Source organism: Humulus lupulus, chromosome 8 (genome assembly GCF_963169125.1).
Source record: "Humulus lupulus chromosome 8, drHumLupu1.1, whole genome shotgun sequence".
Classification (NCBI taxonomy): domain Eukaryota; kingdom Viridiplantae; phylum Streptophyta; class Magnoliopsida; order Rosales; family Cannabaceae; genus Humulus; species Humulus lupulus.
In genome coordinates this window covers 76,790,489-76,808,182 of record NC_084800.1, presented here as the reverse complement: position 1 = coordinate 76,808,182, position 17,694 = coordinate 76,790,489, and the positions used below count along the sequence as shown (strand labels likewise).

The following is a 17,694-nucleotide window of genomic DNA, read 5'->3' as shown; positions in this document are numbered from 1 at the left end:
GCTGCCTTGTATCCTTCGCGATCCACAGGCTCATGAGATAAACGTGAAGACATGATTAAAAGAATTGGGAGGTTGGCTATGAGAATGGAAGGACGACTGATCTTAGGGTTTTCTCTCTCTGAGTTCTTCTCTGAAAAGCTAAAATAAAGTTTGAAATGAAGTTATTTGAACTGGACCAACAAAATGGGAAACAAAATGCCTTAATCGAGTGCAATACTCGGTAATTGTGCTTGCATTGAATTCTAAATGATACATGTTAGGAGTCTATGTGATCGTGTGCCTGCGGACCGCCTCGATTAACGGGAAATGACGACTTTGGGCGAAATTTTTGGCGTTGAAGAGTCGGCCCAAGGTTCGAGTGAATAATAAGCGCGCATCATCTGTTTGAAGCTTGGGCCAGGGGGCATCTACTGGGCCCAAAAATCTTTTCCGTTTTAAGTATATTAAAACGAGTCGTTTTGATCAAGCATAGGCTCTGAAGGCAGAAGTTGTGGGTCAGAGGCGATCCGCGCCTCTGACCTCTATATATTTAATTGGACCAAATACATTTTGGGGGGAAGTTCAGTTATTTCCCCCCACCAATCAGGGAGTTAGCTTAACCAACTAATCCGCTCTCATTTTTGTTCTATAAATACTGAGTTTTTATTCAAATGAAGGCATCAAAAATCTGACTTAGGCATCGGAGTGTCTTTCTTGCAGGTACTCCTGACGGTTCAACGATTGACTAAGCTATCTTCATCATCGGAGAAGGATCGAAGAATTAGAATTCGTCGACAAATACCTCCAAATATAGAAAGACACAATTGTTGCATCAACAATACGCATCTTTGTTTTCTTGAGAAAATTTATAGTTTAAGCATGTCTATTGTGAAAATGTGAAGACGGAGCGTGGAATGTCAAAATAGTCTTGTAGAGCAGATGAAAATAATTTGATTTGTTGCATACATAATTTTTTTTTACATTTATACACTAAATATCTTCTAAAAAAAGTAGCAATATATATAGATATAATTTTAATTATTTCCAAACATAGAAAGTCAATTCTCCGAGGATTATGAATATATATGTGGTACAAGCCATTAAAATAAATAATACAAGAGTGTCATTGCACCGGTAATGATCAATACTTGAAATGGAAAATGAAAACTAAATGTAATTTGATTTCATGCACACACACGCTGGTTAAAAGCTACAACCAGCGTTTAACATTCCGGTTAAAAATGCTTAGTCCATAGGTGGAATTGACAATCTGTACAAGAAGAGGAAACTGCATCCACCCAAACAAAGTAATCGGAAGTCCAGCAAGCAAGAAGAGAGTAACGATAAACGCAGAGTTTTTGCTGAACACAATTAAAAGGGCAGCACAAAATGCGATTGTCATTGTTGCGATAGATATGAAAAGTGTGAGAAGGCCTATCACTATCTTTGTGGGCAAGGATTTGAGGAAATCATCTTCTGCATAACGCGATGTAAGCATTCCCAAAAACATTAACACCGAGGCTGTGGCCGAGAAGAGTGATATAGCATCCGATATTATGAAAATCTTAAATAACTTTTTGTGTAAAAACATTGGAAAGCCTGTGTTTTGGTCGTTGCCTCCCGGAACAGTGAAAGCTACAGCAAACATTATGGTAGCGATGAGAGAGCCTACCAGACTGCAAGAACTCGCTGTGTCTTTCATCCACTGTTCTCCATCTTTCATCAACTCTTTGTGTTCTTTCGTAAACAGCTCTCGTGGTGTCAGTCCATCACGGTTCTTATAATATAAATGTTTCGGCAAAGTAATTGACTCAATTTCCTACATTTATAAATATATAAATCATTTCATATGATGATATAACATATGTGTTTCATGATCGATCGAGGTCTATATTATATGGTAAATGCAATAGCCAATACGTACCTTAAACCATTGTAGCTCACTTTGCATTTGCAATGCGGCACCAGGGATTTTGTTAAGTTGATTAGAAGGGGCCAACAATCCAGCCATGTGTAGCATGGTATTAAGTGCACAATCCACCGATGCTATCGTTACTTTTCTTGTAGAAACCCCATGCAGAAGGCAATATATTTGTGGTTGCCGATGTTCAATTGCTGCCATGAAAACATTCCTCCCTTCACCATTATAATAAAGCACAAGTTGAGGATTTGTCTTTGCTAAACCAACAAAGATATCAACGACTCCTCCTTCGGCAGATTTGTAAAAGGCCGGATATACTGAGATCGTTCCATTCACCCTGTATAAAGTTTTTATCTCTTGGCAGATGCTTTTTAGCAATCTCGACGAGTAATGATGCCGTAATTTCATTTCTTGGATACTCTTTATTCCTATAGGTATAGGTATAGGTATAGATTATCTCTATATAGAACATCTGAATCATACCTTTATAGCTAGAAAATTGCACAAATTGTAGTCATTTAGTTGAATTTAATTTCTATGATTGAAGAATTTGTACCTAGAGTTTTAAGGAGAACTGAATTAAAACGTTGTTGAAATGTACCTACAAAGAATAATACAATATATATATCAATGATCGATGAACACACTAATTAATGAAATAGGTTTGATTTATTCCTATTCTTTTTCAAGAGAATCTACTGGTAGTTCTTTATTCTTTTTGTATATAGATAAGCTGTTATCTTATTTTTTTTTATATGACGTTATACAATATAGTTATTTAAGAGATCTCTTATAAATTTTTAAAAATTTATGAATAATTTAGAGTGTCGAAAACAAGGCTCAATAAATTTGTTGTATGTGCCTATAAAATCATAAACATATTAATACGTCTCCTAAGAAGGACCTACCTTACTCTTCCCCTAGTTTTATAATAATCTAATAATAAATAATACCCAAAATGATAATGAAATATATTAAATTTCTCACTGCTTCTCGAACTTTGGCTATCTTCTATGGTCGGGACATTTATGCTAATGTCACTTTTCGCATCAACATTTTCTGGTGTCTCAATACCTATTGGGAGAGAAAATAAATGAGATATATAATTATTATTAGAAATGATTGTAATAAGAATATTAATACATTTATATAAGAATAATAATAATAATAAATACACTCATATTCTGATAAAAAATTTCAACACCATAAGTTTTGAGACTTATTATAATAAAAGAATTTATTATATTATTGTGTGCCTATATAATTTATTTTTATATAAATATGTGTTACTTCTCTTATCTTACTTGATTAAATTAGAATTTTATAAATATGAAAGAAAACACATGCATGTTGTAGATATGGGGACTGGTTTGATAGTTGAAGCTAAAAAGACCTAGAAAATCTAATTGTATTTTTCTTTTCTTGTTTTTGTATTTTAATCTTTGATGTGTTTGTTGTTTGGTAATCAACTTAATGTTGGAGGAGGTTCAAATTCCCAATACAAATTAATTTATACATTATTTAACCAAATTATGCTTTGTTAAAAGTATTGGATAAGTTATATGTGTGTTTGGATATCTTCAGAATTCTTTATTTATAAGTGTGGAGATCTTTCCTAAAAATCCTAACTGTATTAGCAGTCAACTAACTTGGCAGCCTATATATATTTTGTTGTCTTTCATTTTAAAGTGTGTGAAAAAGAGAGAAAAGATAAGTTGTATTGAGAGAAAGAGAGAATACAGAGAAAGAGAATTTGAGCGTGTGTGTTGTGAGGACTGAGAGAAAAACACAACTGTTAGAAAGTGTTTGAGATTAGAACCTTAGAGAGAGAAAGGTTCTTGGGAGTCTTGGAAGTGCTTATTCTCAACTGTAATTGTATTAAGAGATTGCATCAATTGATGATGATGATAGTAGATCAAACATGATGTAGGCCAGATTGATCTCGTTCCAACCTGTATAAAATTTATGGGTGTTCTTCCTTTATTTTTCTGCATTTAACTTTTGATTACTAGTATTTCATTATAATTAATCTGATATATTAGTTATTGCAACTGTTTAATGTCATTGCTGATTGAATTCTAAGAATCTTGATCACAGAAAACATAAGAGTTTTCCTACAAAATCAGAGTCAGGTTCTACGATTAAGATGAGAGATCAAGATTCAAAGCTTCCGCATAAAGAATTGTTCAAGAACATAATCAAGAAAGTATGTCAACAATGGCAAAGTTTGAATTAGAAAAATTCGATGGCACCAATGATTTTGCCTTATGGAGAGAGAGTTTAAAATGTATCTTAGTGCATCAAAAGGTGACTAAAGTGCTCGGAGATCAAAAGCTTTTGGTAGAGAAGAAACCAGAAGAAATTGCTGAAATGGAGGAGATGGCTTATTACACGATCAACATGTATCTTTCCAATGGAGTAAGAAGGAAATTAACCTCAGAAAAGATTGCAAAATGTCTTTGGGACAAGCTGGAACAATTGTACCTGAAGCCATCCATTTTGAACAAAATAAATCTTCTTGAAAGATTATATGGTTTTAGAATGAACTCCTCTATTTCTTTAGATGAAAATATTGATAAATTTAATGAGATTATTGTTGGTTTGGCTAATATTGAACATAAGGTAGATGAAGAAAGTCAAGAAATTATCTTGCTTAGATCATTACCAATTGCCTATCAAGAAGTCAAAGCAGCAATAAAGTATGGCAGAGATGTGATTGCTTTGGAGGATGTTCTTGGAGCTTTAAAGTCGAAGGAGTTTGAGTTACAACTTGAGAAAGAAACCAGGAGAGATGAGGCTTACTTTGTTCGAGGAAGAAATCTAAAGAGAGGCTCATCTAGAGGAAATCAATCACACCATTCAAGGTCGAAGTCAAGAGGGAAAGACTCAAGACAGTGTTATCACTATGGGAAAACTGGACATATTAGGAGATTTTGCAATCTGTTAAGAAATCAACAAAGGTCCAATCAAACTAGGACTAGAGAAGACCAATATACAATCAATTTCATAATGAAAACAAACACCAGCAAGGAATGAAGTCTCATAATGATTCTGCAGCTGTGGCAGAAACCAAAGAAGACTGCTCATCAGGAGGAGAAATTTTCTCAATATCTGAGAAATTAGATATCAAAGAGTGGATCCTTGATTCAGGATGCACTTACCATATGTGTCCTAACTTAAATTCATTTTTTGATTATAAAGAAACTGATGGTGGTAGAGTACTAATGGGGAATGATGTTTCTTGCAGGGTAGTTGGTCTAGGAAAGGTGGCAATTCAATAGTTCAATGGAGAGGTGAAAGTGCTCAGCAATGTGAGACACATACCCGAACTGAGAAGGAATTTAATATCCTTGGGAGCTCTTGAAGAAGAATGATATGGCTACAAATCTTTGAATGGGAACCTAAAGATCACAAAAGGATCTTTACTGATCATGAAAGGAAAGAGAGTCAATGGACTGTATGTACTAGAAGGAGAAACTGTGGCCATTGCTGAAACATCTATTGTTAAGACTTAGGAAAGTGAGATGCATCTATGGCACCAACGGATGGGACATATCAGTGAGCAGGGGCTGAGAGAGCTTCACAAACAAGGGAGCATAGACAAGTTGAAGACTTGTGCACTACCTTTCTGTGAAGCATGTGTATTTGGAAAGCAACACAAGATTAAGTTCACAACTGCTACACACAATACAAAGAAGGTTTTGGAGTATGTTCATGCGGATTTGTGGGGGCCAAGTAGAGTTCCGACTCATTCTGGTAAGTTTTATTTCTTATCCATTATAGATGATTTTAGTAGATGTGTTTGTACATATTTGCTTAAGACTACAGATGAGTGTCTAGAGAAGTTTAAAATTTGGAAAAACTAGGTAGAAAATCAAACAAATCTTAAACTTAAGACACTTAGAACTGACAATGGATTAGAATTCATAAATAGCGAGTTTGATGATCTATGTAATGAGTATGGAATCATAACGCACAGAACTGTAGTTAGAACCCCACAACAGAATGGAGTGGCTGAACGCATGAATAGGACCTTATTGCATAAAGTGAGATGTTTGCTTATTAGTTCTGGTCTAGGGAAGTCATTTTGAGGAGAGGCTTTAGCAACTGCTAGTTATCTTATAAATAGAAGCCAAAATCGTGTTATAGAACTTAAGAACCTATATGAAATGTGGTATGGCAAGCCTCCTAGTCTTAAACACTCGAGAGTTTTTGGTTGTGCAACATATGTACACTAACAGAGGAAAAACTAGATGCTAGATCCATTAAGGGAATTTTTCTTGGATACCCTTTAGGCACAAAATGATATAGGATTTGTTTGAATCAAAATGGTAGATCTAAGGTCATAATTTCAAGAAATGTAGTGTTTAATGAATATGATTTTCCTCACTTGAAAGCCGAGAAAGGTTGTGATGTTTATGGTACATTGAAAAAGAATGATGACTTGACAGAGTTTGAAATAAAACTAAAAGGATATGAACCAGAAAATGAGCAAAGCAACACACCAGGTGAAGATTATGCTCAAGATCAATCAGACCAATCCACAGATTTAACAGGATATCAGCTAGCAAGGGATCGTGTGAGAAGAGAAATTCACCCACCTGCAAGATATGCTGAGGCAGACCTGATAGCCTATGCTTTGGCTATAGTTCAAATAGGTGACATACCAGAACCATTAAGCATAGAAGAAGCTACTTCAGGAAAATACAAGAAGGAGTGGAATCAAGCTATAAAAGAAGAGATGGACTCTCTGAACAGAAATGACACATGGGAATTGGTGGAAAACCTAGATAACAAGAAGGTGATATCTTGCAAGTGGATTTTTAAAGTAAAGGAAGGAGTAACACAGGAAGAACCAGTGAGTTTTAAGGTTAGGTTAGTGGCTAAAGGCTTTACTCAGGTGGAAGGAATTGATTACACTGATGTGTTATCACCTGTAGTAAAGTATAAAACCATAAGACTGATGTTATCTATGGCTACTCAACAACATCTGGAGGTAGAGTAGCTAGATGTAAAAATAACATTTCTAAATGGTTATTTGGAAGAAGATGTCTACATGCATCAACTACCTGGATTTCAGGTGGAACAAAAGGGAAATGAGCTTGTATGCAAACTGAAAAGGTCCTTGTATGGCCTTAAACAATCTCCGCGGCAATGGAACAAGAGATTCAACAATTATGTCCAAGAAATTGGTTTCACAAGATCAAAATTTGATCACTGCTTGTACTATAAGCATATTGAGGAATCAACAAGAGTATATTTATTGTTGTATGTAGATGATATGCTCATCATGGGAAAAGACAAAACAATGATAAAGGGAATCAAAGACAAGCTTAAAGAGGAATTTGAAATGAAAGAGCTCGGGCATGTTCAAAGATACTTGGGATAGAAGTGACAAGGAACAGAAAAGATGGGATTCTGAATCTTAAACAAGCAAGTTATATTCAGAGGGTACTTCAGAGATTCAACATGCAGGATTCAAAGAGTGTTTCAGTAACTCTAGGAGGACAATTTGTACTTTCACAAGATCAAAGTCCAAAGACAATCGAAGAGACAAAGGAAATGGCAAAAGTCCCTTATGCTATGGCACTAAGGTGTTTTATGTACATCATGGTCAGCACTAGACTAGACATAGCACATGCTCTAAGCATTCTTAGCAGGTTTATGTCCTACCCCGGATTAGAGCATTGGAATGCTCTTAAGTGGCTACTTAGATATCTAAAGGGAATTACTGAGATGGGACTGAGATACAAGTAGATGGATCAGAAAGTTACACTTGAAGGTTTTGTAGATGCAGACTATGCAGCAAGTAAGGATACAATGAGGTCAACTACTTCATATGTATTCACCACAAATGGAGATTGCATATGTTGGAAGTCCCAACTACAGTTAGTGGTGTCACTATCAACAACTGAAGCTGAGTTCATAGCCACCACCGAAGCATTCAAAGAGGCAATATGGTTACAAGGAATCTTAAAGGAGCTGAAACTTCTCAAAGGCAAAGCTACTGTGTACTCAGATAGTCAATCATCGATTCATCTATGCAAGAACCCAGTTTACCATGAGAAAGCCAAGCACATCCATATTAGACTATTCTGGATTAGAGAGAAGATTGAAGAGGAAGTAGTTGAGCTGGAAAAGGTGAAGACAAAAGAAAATCCTGCTGACATTGGTACTAAGGTGTTATCTGTAGGCAAATTCAGGCATTGCTTGGATTTGCTTAACCTTAGTGTTATCCTCAAGAATTGGAGATCGATGACGTGGCAATAAAAGTGACAAGTGGCAGTGCATGGTCAGTAAAAGACACATTAATAGTCAATAAATGCATTGACTCCTCAGAGTTGTGATAAAGTGACCCGGTAGACTGATGGAGAGTTTTGACTGCTTGAAAGGAGTCATGTCCGAGCCAAGTGCACCAGAGAAGCCCAATTCCAACACCCTTGTGTGTCCGGTCGGACCTTGGTCCGAGGAGTACCCCCAAGAGGTGTGGTTTGACCTTGGTCCGAGGAGTACCCCCAAGAGGTGTGATCGGACCTTGGTCTGAGGAGAGCCCAAGGGTGTGGTCCGAGGAGTAGCCCCAAGAGGTCCGGTCGGACCTTGGTCCGAGGAGCAGCCCCAAGAAGTGTGGTCGGACCTTGGTCCGAGGAGAGCCCAAGGAGTGTGGTCGGACCTTGGTTCGAGGAGAGCCCAAGGAGTGTGGTCGGACTTTGGTCCGAGGAGAGTCTAAGGGGTATGGTCCGTATGCATGTGTCCAGCATGCATATGTCCAACCAGCACTTGTGTGTGTCCAGCATGCATGTGTTCGACCAGAAGACGATATTCATCAATCAAATGGACCAGACTACGTCAAATTCCCAGAAAACGGCTTCAACAAGAACCGGTCTTGGCACACGCGGGAATCTCTCATTCTTCCCACAAATTGGGGGTTTTGTTACATTTTGAATGTTTTTTGTAATTTAAATGTAATAAATATAATAAAATATCTCGATTCTAGGGGATATCAGATGTATGATCCTAAGCCTATAAATACATGGTTTATGAGATCAGAAAGGGCTTCTCCTTCTTCTTTTGAAACTTTGGGGAAATTTTGGGTCTGAGTTTTCTAGAGAGAGAAAGTGCTAATATCATAAAGAATTCTTGTATTTTTGTAATCTGTACTGAAGAAACTCAGTTGACTCAGTTCATCTGATCTTGATTACAGATCTATAATCACAACTCTAAGTGGATTAGGCTATCACCAACATATTGGGGCTGAACCACTATAAAAATTGTTGTGTTATTTACTTTCTGTTCAAAAACCGTCTGTGTCATTTTATTTCTCTTGAAGGTTTGTCGTTTTTGACGTTCTCACGTCGTTGGCCAAAAACGCGGTCAACATTTTGGTGCTTTCATTGAGAGCCTGAAGAGAAAGACAGACGGTCCCTGAAGTGATATGGCGCCTAAGAGCACCAATGCAGCCTCCAAGAAGACAGGCTCCTCTAAAGAGCCTACCAGATCACAAGGACTTAGCCCACAAGACCATGAGAATGAGCCTAGGGTCATGCTCGAGGACGTGACTCCAGGAGTTGAAGAGCTCCAGGAGGCCATGGGGGCCTTCCAGGAGGAGATGGCACAACTCCACGCCAGACAGGAGGCATTTGCTGAAGAGATGGCCAAGCAGAGAGCCGTGTTAGAGCAGCAAAGGCGCGATATGGACGCTAGGGGTGAAGGGATCCGACGACAACAGGAGGAGGTCAACCGAAGGCATCGTGAAGCAGCACTTTCTTTAGAGGCAGCTACACAGCTGACCCGGGCCAATGCCCAAGCAGCAGCACGAGGAGCAGCCACCCCAGGAGCAAGGACCACAGAAGCTGGTCATAAGAGCAATGATAGACCAAGGAGGGGTGGTAATAACCGACCTGGTCGTGAGGAAGATGGAGTCCGATCACACACTGTCTCAACACCAAGGGAGCACTCTAGGACCCCCTCCAGGAGCCACCGATCAGAAACTTCAAGATCTGGAAGTCACCGATCGGGAAGTAAGAAGACTCCACTTGGGCAGGAGCAAAATAAAGCTCCTCGAGATAAGAGGACTTCACAGTTCAAAGATGGGCATGGTCGTGATGAGGCTGATAGTCATCCCACCGACCAGTCAAAGGAAAAGGAGGGCCACAACCCACAAGGAGGAGAAAACTGCCCAGAGCACGCCAAAAAGCCTCCACTGCACTCCGACCAGCAGTGTAGCAGGAGAGAGGAAGTCCCACGTAGTAAGCCCTCTGGGAAATCGAAGAGTACGGTGCTTGATCGGGTAGGAGAGCATGTTTCTCAGAAGGATCTAAGGGATGTTATCACCAACAAGAGGAGGACCGTCCCGGTCGAAGGGCAAAATCTGGACCGCCCTGCCAGTCAAGTAGAAATACTTGACGGTGGCACGCCAGATGGTAATGCCCGACTAGGCGGTCAAGACCTTGGAACCTCATCAGTTGCACCAGCCATCCAAGCCCAGCTTGACATGCTAGCAACTGCAGTGCAAGGTTTGTCGAAACAACCTTCCGAGATAAATGTGATAGACCACCGGAGTGGCAGCCCATTTTGTGCTCGAATTAGAGCAGCCCAGCCACCAGCAAAATACAAAGCATCGGTACTGCCAATTTATACAGAAAAGGCAGACCCGATAAGGCACGTAGGTAAATTCGAAGATCAGATGGAACTGCTCGGAGTGAGTGATGACTATCGGTGTAGAGTCTTCTCCACCACCTTGACGAATACTGCCCAGGAGTGGTATTGGAAGTTTAAGCCAAACTCCATTACCTCTTGGGAGGCATTCAGGAAGGAGTTTTGTAGACAATTCAGCACTGCCCGAACTCCACCAGTTTATGCCAATGACTTGGCAGATATCAAACAAGGAAAAGATGAGTCTCTAAAGAACTATATACAGAGATTCATGAGAGAAGCCAATAGAGCAACTGCTGTAGGAGACGAGGGGAAGATGGTTGTCATATCCGCTGGGATAACTTATTGGAGTCCTTTGTGGGATAGCATACATAGAAATCCAATTTCAACACTTCAACAATTTCTTGACCGGGCGGAAAAATATATGAAATTAGATGATGCAATAGAGAAAGGGGAGAATGGCATAAACAATCCAGGCAGATCAACTGACTCTCCTAGTGATGATGGAAAGAAACGTGGAAATAATGGGTCTAACCACCACGAGGAAAAGAAAGCAAAGTTGGATTCAAGTGAAAAGCCAACCAAGTATGAGCCTCAATTCACTAACTACACCACTCTCTCGACCAGCCGAGTAGAGATATATCTTGCTAGTCAAGAAGAGGTTCCCTACAAGAAGCCTCCACCCATCAGGAGAGAGATGAGGAAGAGAGACATGAACAAGTTTTGTCGCTTCCATGAAGATTATGGTCACGACACGAATGAATACAACCACCTCAAGGACGAGATAGAATTTCTTCTCCGGTCGGGCAAGTTGAGGAAGTACCGGTCAGAGACACCCCAAGGAGAAGGAGGTAGCAGCAACTCTGGTCTCAAGCGACAAAGATCTCCACCCTTGCAGCCTGGACTTGTGGACTTTACCTTAGACACTATATGTGGAGGTCCACACTTGGCTGAGGAGAGCAACGAAGCAAAAGGAGAAGTATGCTGAGCAGGAGTGCTAGGATCAAGAATCACTGGAGTGGCGTGCACATAGAGCATCGAAGGATATATTATTTTTAAATACCGCTTTCAGAGTGATAGCTTGATTTCGAGTTGTTAGACTTGTTATTTAAGTTTGGTTTATGAACTGGTTATTTGCTAACCAGTCATTTTATTTTTGAACAATTTGGGTTGTTTAAGACTCGTTATTAGACATGTATTGTCCTTTTTAATTTACGAGTAATAAAAGAGACTACGCGCAGCGTGGTCGATCCTTGCTACAAATATGCATGTGTGTTAGTTATCCGAGCAGTGTTCAACTGGTCGGTAAAATCGGGCAGTGTTCAACTGGTCGATATGTTCAAGCAGTGTTCAACTGCTAGAATATTTTCCATATATTCTATATGTTTCAAGAGTAATTAACTGCTCGAACAGATTCGGTCAGGTAGCAAGTGACTAAGGATCTTTCAACCCTCAATCACCTGGGGGCACATGGGGTATACTGGTATATAATTTAACACAAGCAATAAGAGCACGAGTTAATATATTTGTTTTTAGGCTGACTTGTAAATTTTCGAAGTCCAAAAAGGCCATTAAGCTAACTTGTTTGACAAAGCTTAAGTAACTTGGAATTTATTTCTAAAAAATTTCAAGTTAGGAGCAGATATTCGTGTGACAATAAGCATGCTCATAAAATGTTAGAGCAATAAGAGTGTGAGAAAGTATACTTAGCATGGATTTATGAAATGTCTAGAATTTATAAGTTAGAAAACTAAGTACTCATGCGAAAATATAAGGCATACACCAGAGTGACTTTACTATTCATAAAGAACTTAAAACTTTTTAAGTCTAGAGGAGACTTAGAATGTTTTAAGTTAACAAAGAAAAGTAAAGTATAAATGCCAACAACTCAGCTATACAAAAGTATAGAGGAAACTACTAGCCAGGTACAAGTTTAGCTGATCAGGTGCAAAGTTTTCTTGCTCAAGAGAGCAGATACAACTTCCCTGGTCGGCTAAGCATGTATCACCGATCAACTTCCCTGGAGTGAATCAAACAAATGCATGCAAAGTAAATACTACATAGTGAAAAATTGTCTTTGAGAGGAGAAGTCAAGTTTTCACCAAGATTGATTGAGAGAAATCAATCTCTCAAAATAATTATGGGAGATTCGAGCAAGGTGCTTTGGTGGTTTTTTGTAGGGAAGGACTTAAATGGCTATGCCATGTGCCCAAGCAAATGCCTAAGAGTGCCTAAAGGTGCTTAGTGTTTAAAAAATGTGGTGTCGAGCATACACCTTGAGATGGCCGATCGGATGCATGTTGATCCGAGGAGTATCTCGCCTATGTCCAAGCCAAGTGCTCAGTCGGACATTGGTCCGAGGAGCAATCCAAGTGATTGGTCGGACTTTGGTTTGAGGAGCAGTCCAAGGGGTGTGGTCAGACTTTGGTCCGAGGAGCAGTCCAAGACGTGGTCGGACTCATGATCGAGAAGGTGTGGTCGGACTCATGTCCGAGAAGGCCTGGTCGCACACGCGGGAATCTCTCATTCTTCCCACAAATTGGGGGTTTTGTTACATTTTGAATGTTTTTTGTAATTTAAATGTAATAAATATAATAAAATATCCTGATTCTAGGGGATATCAGATGTATGATCCTAAGCCTATAAATACATGGTTTATGAGATCATAAAGGGATTCTCCTTCTTCTTTTGAAACTTTGGGGAAATTTTGGGTTTGAGTTTTCTAGAGAGAGAAAGTGCTGATATCATAAAGAATTCTTGTATTTTTGTAATCTGTACTGAAGAAACTCAGTTGGCTCAGTTCATCTGATCTTGAGTACAGATCTATAATCACAACTCTAAGTGGATTAGGCTATTACCAACATATTGGGGCTGAACCACTATAAAAATTGCTGTGTTATTTACTTTCTGTTTAAAAACCGTCTGTGTCGTTTTATTTCTCTTGAAGGTTTGTCGTTTTTGACGTTCTCACGTCGTTGGCCAAAAACGCGGTCAACACTTAGTAACTAAGTAAGGATTTTATGGTCCACTATCGGAGTCAAAGACAACTTTGCTGAAGCTAGGATTTGAAGAAAATAGGTGGAATTTGTGGAGATCTTTTCTAAAAATCCTAACTGTATTAGCAGTCAACTAACTTGACAGCCTATATATAGTTTGTTGTCTTTCATTTTAAAGTGTGTGAAAAAGAGAGAAAAGATAAGTTGTATTGAGAGAAAGAGAGAATACAGAGAAAGAGAATTTGAGTGTGTGTGTTGTGAGGACCGAGAGAAAAACACAACCGTTAGAAAGTGTTTGAGATTAGAACCTTAGAGAGAGAAAGGTTCTTGGAAATCCTGTAAGTGCTTATTCTCAACTGTAATTGTATTCAGAGATTGCATCAATTGATGATGATGATGATGATGATGATGATGATAGTGGATCAAACAGGATGTAGGCCAAATTGATCTGGTTCGAACCTGTATAAAATTTCTGGGTGTTCTTCCTTTATTTTTCTGCATTTAACTTTTGATTACTAACCTTTCATTATAACTAATCTGATATATTAGTTATTGCAATTGTTTTTTGTCATTGCTGATTGAATTCTAAGAATCTTGATCACATAAAACATAAGAGTTTTCCTACAATAAGTCAAGTAATTATACTGTTTAAAACGTTTAAATTTGGAAATAGAAAAAGTACTTTAGGTTCGAAGAAGAAAAAAAAACATTATGTAATAACCAAGTTTTCTGCAGGTATTATTATTTGGCAAATCATGATCCTAGATGCATTTGAGTTATGTATTGGTTGGAGATCTCATGGTTTCATTAGGAATCGTTTTTCAGTTTGGGTTTAACTAATTGTGTTTAGTTTGTTATTAGGAGTTTCTCTTAGAATTACTACCTGCTTATATATACAGGTCGTTTTTAGGTCTTGGTAGTTGATCTAATCATTTTCATTGCTGCAGAGAGTTTTGTTGGTTCTTGTTATTTTCTCTCTAACCTTTTTGTTGCAGGTTTCTTTGTTAAGGTTTCAAGTTTTCTGATTCTATTGAGTGATGAAGAGAGGGATCTATTCTGGGAGTTCTGCAGGGACTTTAGAGACTTGGTGCTGAAGGGATTTCAATCATTCTTCTGAGGGATTTAGAAGTTTAGAAAGTTGAGTGGGAGACTCAACTTAGGGTAATTATAAATCTTACTATGAGCTTCAGATTGTTCCTTAGCAAATTAGCATGTTGATTTTATAATTTGTAAAAAACAAAATTTGCTATAATAAAGAATTTTGCTCCGGTCTTTGTGACCCAAGAAGTAGCTAATTTTTACCAATGAACCTTGTAAAAATCCACTTGTGTGCTTTATTTTCTAGTGCTTATTCTTTATTCACTTGTTTAAATCAAATCTTATAATTCATTAACTTAAGAAGTACGTAGTTTTTCACATTATATGTATTAATACCAAAAAACGAAAAAAAAAATCATGTACAACTTACAGTAGTCATACATCCATTGCTGCCAAAATTTGAGTCGACATCCACTCGGAAAGGCAGTAAAGTCTCTATTAGTAGCGAATGAGAAGATGACATTCCTGTCCTCAACCAGCTCTGGACAACGCTCAACTAATTGCAAAGCAACATCTGTTGAAAAATAAAATGAGAATTATTTGTTATACTCTATTTGCCTCGTTTATTTATTTTTTCTTCTTCTTCTTGATTTTGAATAACACGTACTACTTGTGATTATTCAGCGGAACTAGCGACCTGGAAATATTGGTAAGAGTCAGTGCCCAAGACTACTTGTGATTATTTGATATCATATGATGATATCAAATAATAATGCTCATTATATATATAAATTTATAATTGTACCAATTATTTTATTAGTGAACGATATTTATTACTTAAATCTTAAATTCTACTCATGGGTGAGTTCTTGTTAATTTTAAATATTTTTTTGGTTCTCAGTCTTTTAGTTAAATATTATTATCTAGATTTTATTCTTGCTTATTTAAATTCTAATGATGATTTTCAGTTTTATAAGATTTACAAAATAAATCATCCGCTGATTTTGGTTGAAAAAACAATAGTACATTTTATGCTTGTTTTATTATTTTTTGCATTTTGAAACTAAAACTAAAATAATAAAAAATATATTAAATAGACTATAATAAGATTTCAAATAACACTATTTTATTTTACTATTTGCCAGTTTGATCTTTAGAAATAAGTTCTGATAATTAAGCCTTTGAATTTATAAAACAATAGAAATAAAAAGATATGATGTACTATATATAATATACGGAAACAAATTAATTTTTTTTATATAAAAAAATTAATTCGTATTATTTTTAAAATTCAATAATTTGATTGTGAAATAGTATTTCAACTAATAGTCATAGACATAAACATAGTCTAGTGATACAACTCATATGCTCATAAAGAAGTGATCCCAAGTTCGACTCCTCCCCTGATCCTAGTGTAAAATAAAAAACAATATTTCAACTAAATTATTATAAATAATGAAAATATTAAGCATATTTATATCAAATCTTTTTTTTTTCTTTTCGAGGGAAATGAAGAAAAAAAGAGATAAGAGGAATATAGTTTTATATTTGAAATTTAATGTGTGATAGTATCTTTATTTTAAATGTTTATACATAGAATTAGGCTTTATTTCACTTTTTATTACAATGGAGAGGAAAATGTACTGTCAGTAGGAATAGGCTTGGAGTCCATGTAAAAATAAAAATAAATATTTATAGTGACTACTAACTAGTGAGTGTTGTTAATAATAATTAAAAAGTTAATTAATGGGTTACTTACCATACCATTGCGCCTCTATACTCATCTGGAGGACCCTAGCTCCACGTGACTTGTTGTGTGGCGGGGACAATTGTTCGATTGGCGTGATAGCGTACATATATCGACCCATGTCCTTGTGACCATAGGTGAGTACCCATACAAGTGGTAGGTTACTATGTTCACCATGACCACACTCCATGCTAACTAAGCTACTGTTCTTTTGAACCAAACACTTGGCAATTCTGGTGATTCCACTCCTTGTAGCTGATGCAAGAGCCGTCCATTTCTGATTATCCTTCATTTCTAAATCTTTTTCTTCCATTTTGGAAACCAACTCTTCTACAATATCCACATGGCCGTTGCTGGCTGCAATATGGAGAGCCGTCTCCTGGGTACGTTGATGTCTTGCTCTCACTATTTCACGGTTGGCTTCAACCAATTTCTTCACAACATCTAAATTCCCTTCTCCGGCAGCTTCAAACCACTCATCATTTGAGGATGAGGATGAGGATGCCATCTTCAACGAAACATTTCATTTCATGCCTTAGTGTTAATTACTTGCTATCATACGTACACTTAATCTTTAATAATTAATATTGTTAAATATATATGCTCGAATCAATATATAATAACCCATCCAATCCCTAATTTTTTGTAGTGCGCGAAATCATATTAATCTAAAATTTAAAAACCCCAATATAATTAGCAAAATCATGAAGCTAAAACAGAGGAATAACATTCTAAAACACAAAACTAAATACTATCGCTAGAATATGAAACAAAGCTTGCCGATAATCTATCATCGAATGGAAAACTTATCAAAGATTAATAAATTAAACAAGTCAAAATTATAAAACAAAATCTTCAGTTTCAACAATGGAGCAACCTTCAATATATTGATTTATGAGTTTCGATCCATCCTCTTACTAGCAGCAACAATTGTAGACTTAACTTATGCTTTTTGCAGTTGATTTTCACTTTTCATTTGAGAGAGGAAAGCTTTCCTCTTCATTTTTTTAGCACCACTTGAAGAAGTAATGGGAGGTTCTTTAGAAGAAGGGGATCCAAACCCTAATCACGTGATTGCCATTTTAGGACAAATCCAAAAACTTGAAAACCAATGATTCAAACACAAAACCAACAAAAATGGTGAGTAGGTAGAGATGAAACTTGAAAGGCGAGGCTAGAAAAAAAAAAGGAGGAGCAAACAGAGGAGAACAGAGGAGAGAGGGATTGAGAAAGAATGGTGGAGAGAGAGAGAGGGTTTACAAATGAAATGAGAAAAACACGTGAGTTGAAAGAATAAAAATTAGATCAGTATAATTTTTTTTAAATTCGTATATTTCAAATAAAGTATTGTATAAAAAATA

At 37.1% G+C, this 17,694-nt stretch overlaps 1 protein-coding gene across 1 annotated transcript; it reads right to left on the bottom strand.

The window, feature by feature from the left end:
* Window positions 1-1,030: 1,030 nt before the first annotated feature.
* Window positions 1,031-17,602, bottom strand: LOC133797874 (ankyrin repeat-containing protein ITN1-like). Its single transcript, XM_062235965.1, has 7 exons — window positions 17,211-17,602; window positions 16,346-16,841; window positions 15,017-15,160; window positions 2,888-2,974; window positions 2,457-2,501; window positions 1,904-2,328; window positions 1,031-1,798 (listed from the first exon to the last, which is right to left on the bottom strand). The coding sequence occupies exons 2-7, from the start codon at window positions 16,839-16,841 to the stop codon at window positions 1,190-1,192; spliced, it is 1,806 nt and encodes a 601-aa protein (XP_062091949.1). The 5' UTR covers window positions 17,211-17,602; the 3' UTR covers window positions 1,031-1,189.
* Window positions 17,603-17,694: the final 92 nt, after the last annotated feature.

Coding starts and splice junctions, on each gene's coding strand:
- LOC133797874 (XM_062235965.1), bottom strand. CDS start 16,841: ATGGCATCCTCATCCTCATCCTCAAATGATGAGTGGTTTGAAGCTGCC. Junction 2,975..15,016: donor GCAATGGATGTATGACTACT/GTAAGTTGTACA, acceptor CTCTCCCAATAG/GTATTGAGACACCAGAAAAT. Junction 1,799..1,903: donor GTGAGCTACAATGGTTTAAG/GTACGTATTGGC, acceptor TTATAAATGTAG/GAAATTGAGTCAATTACTTT.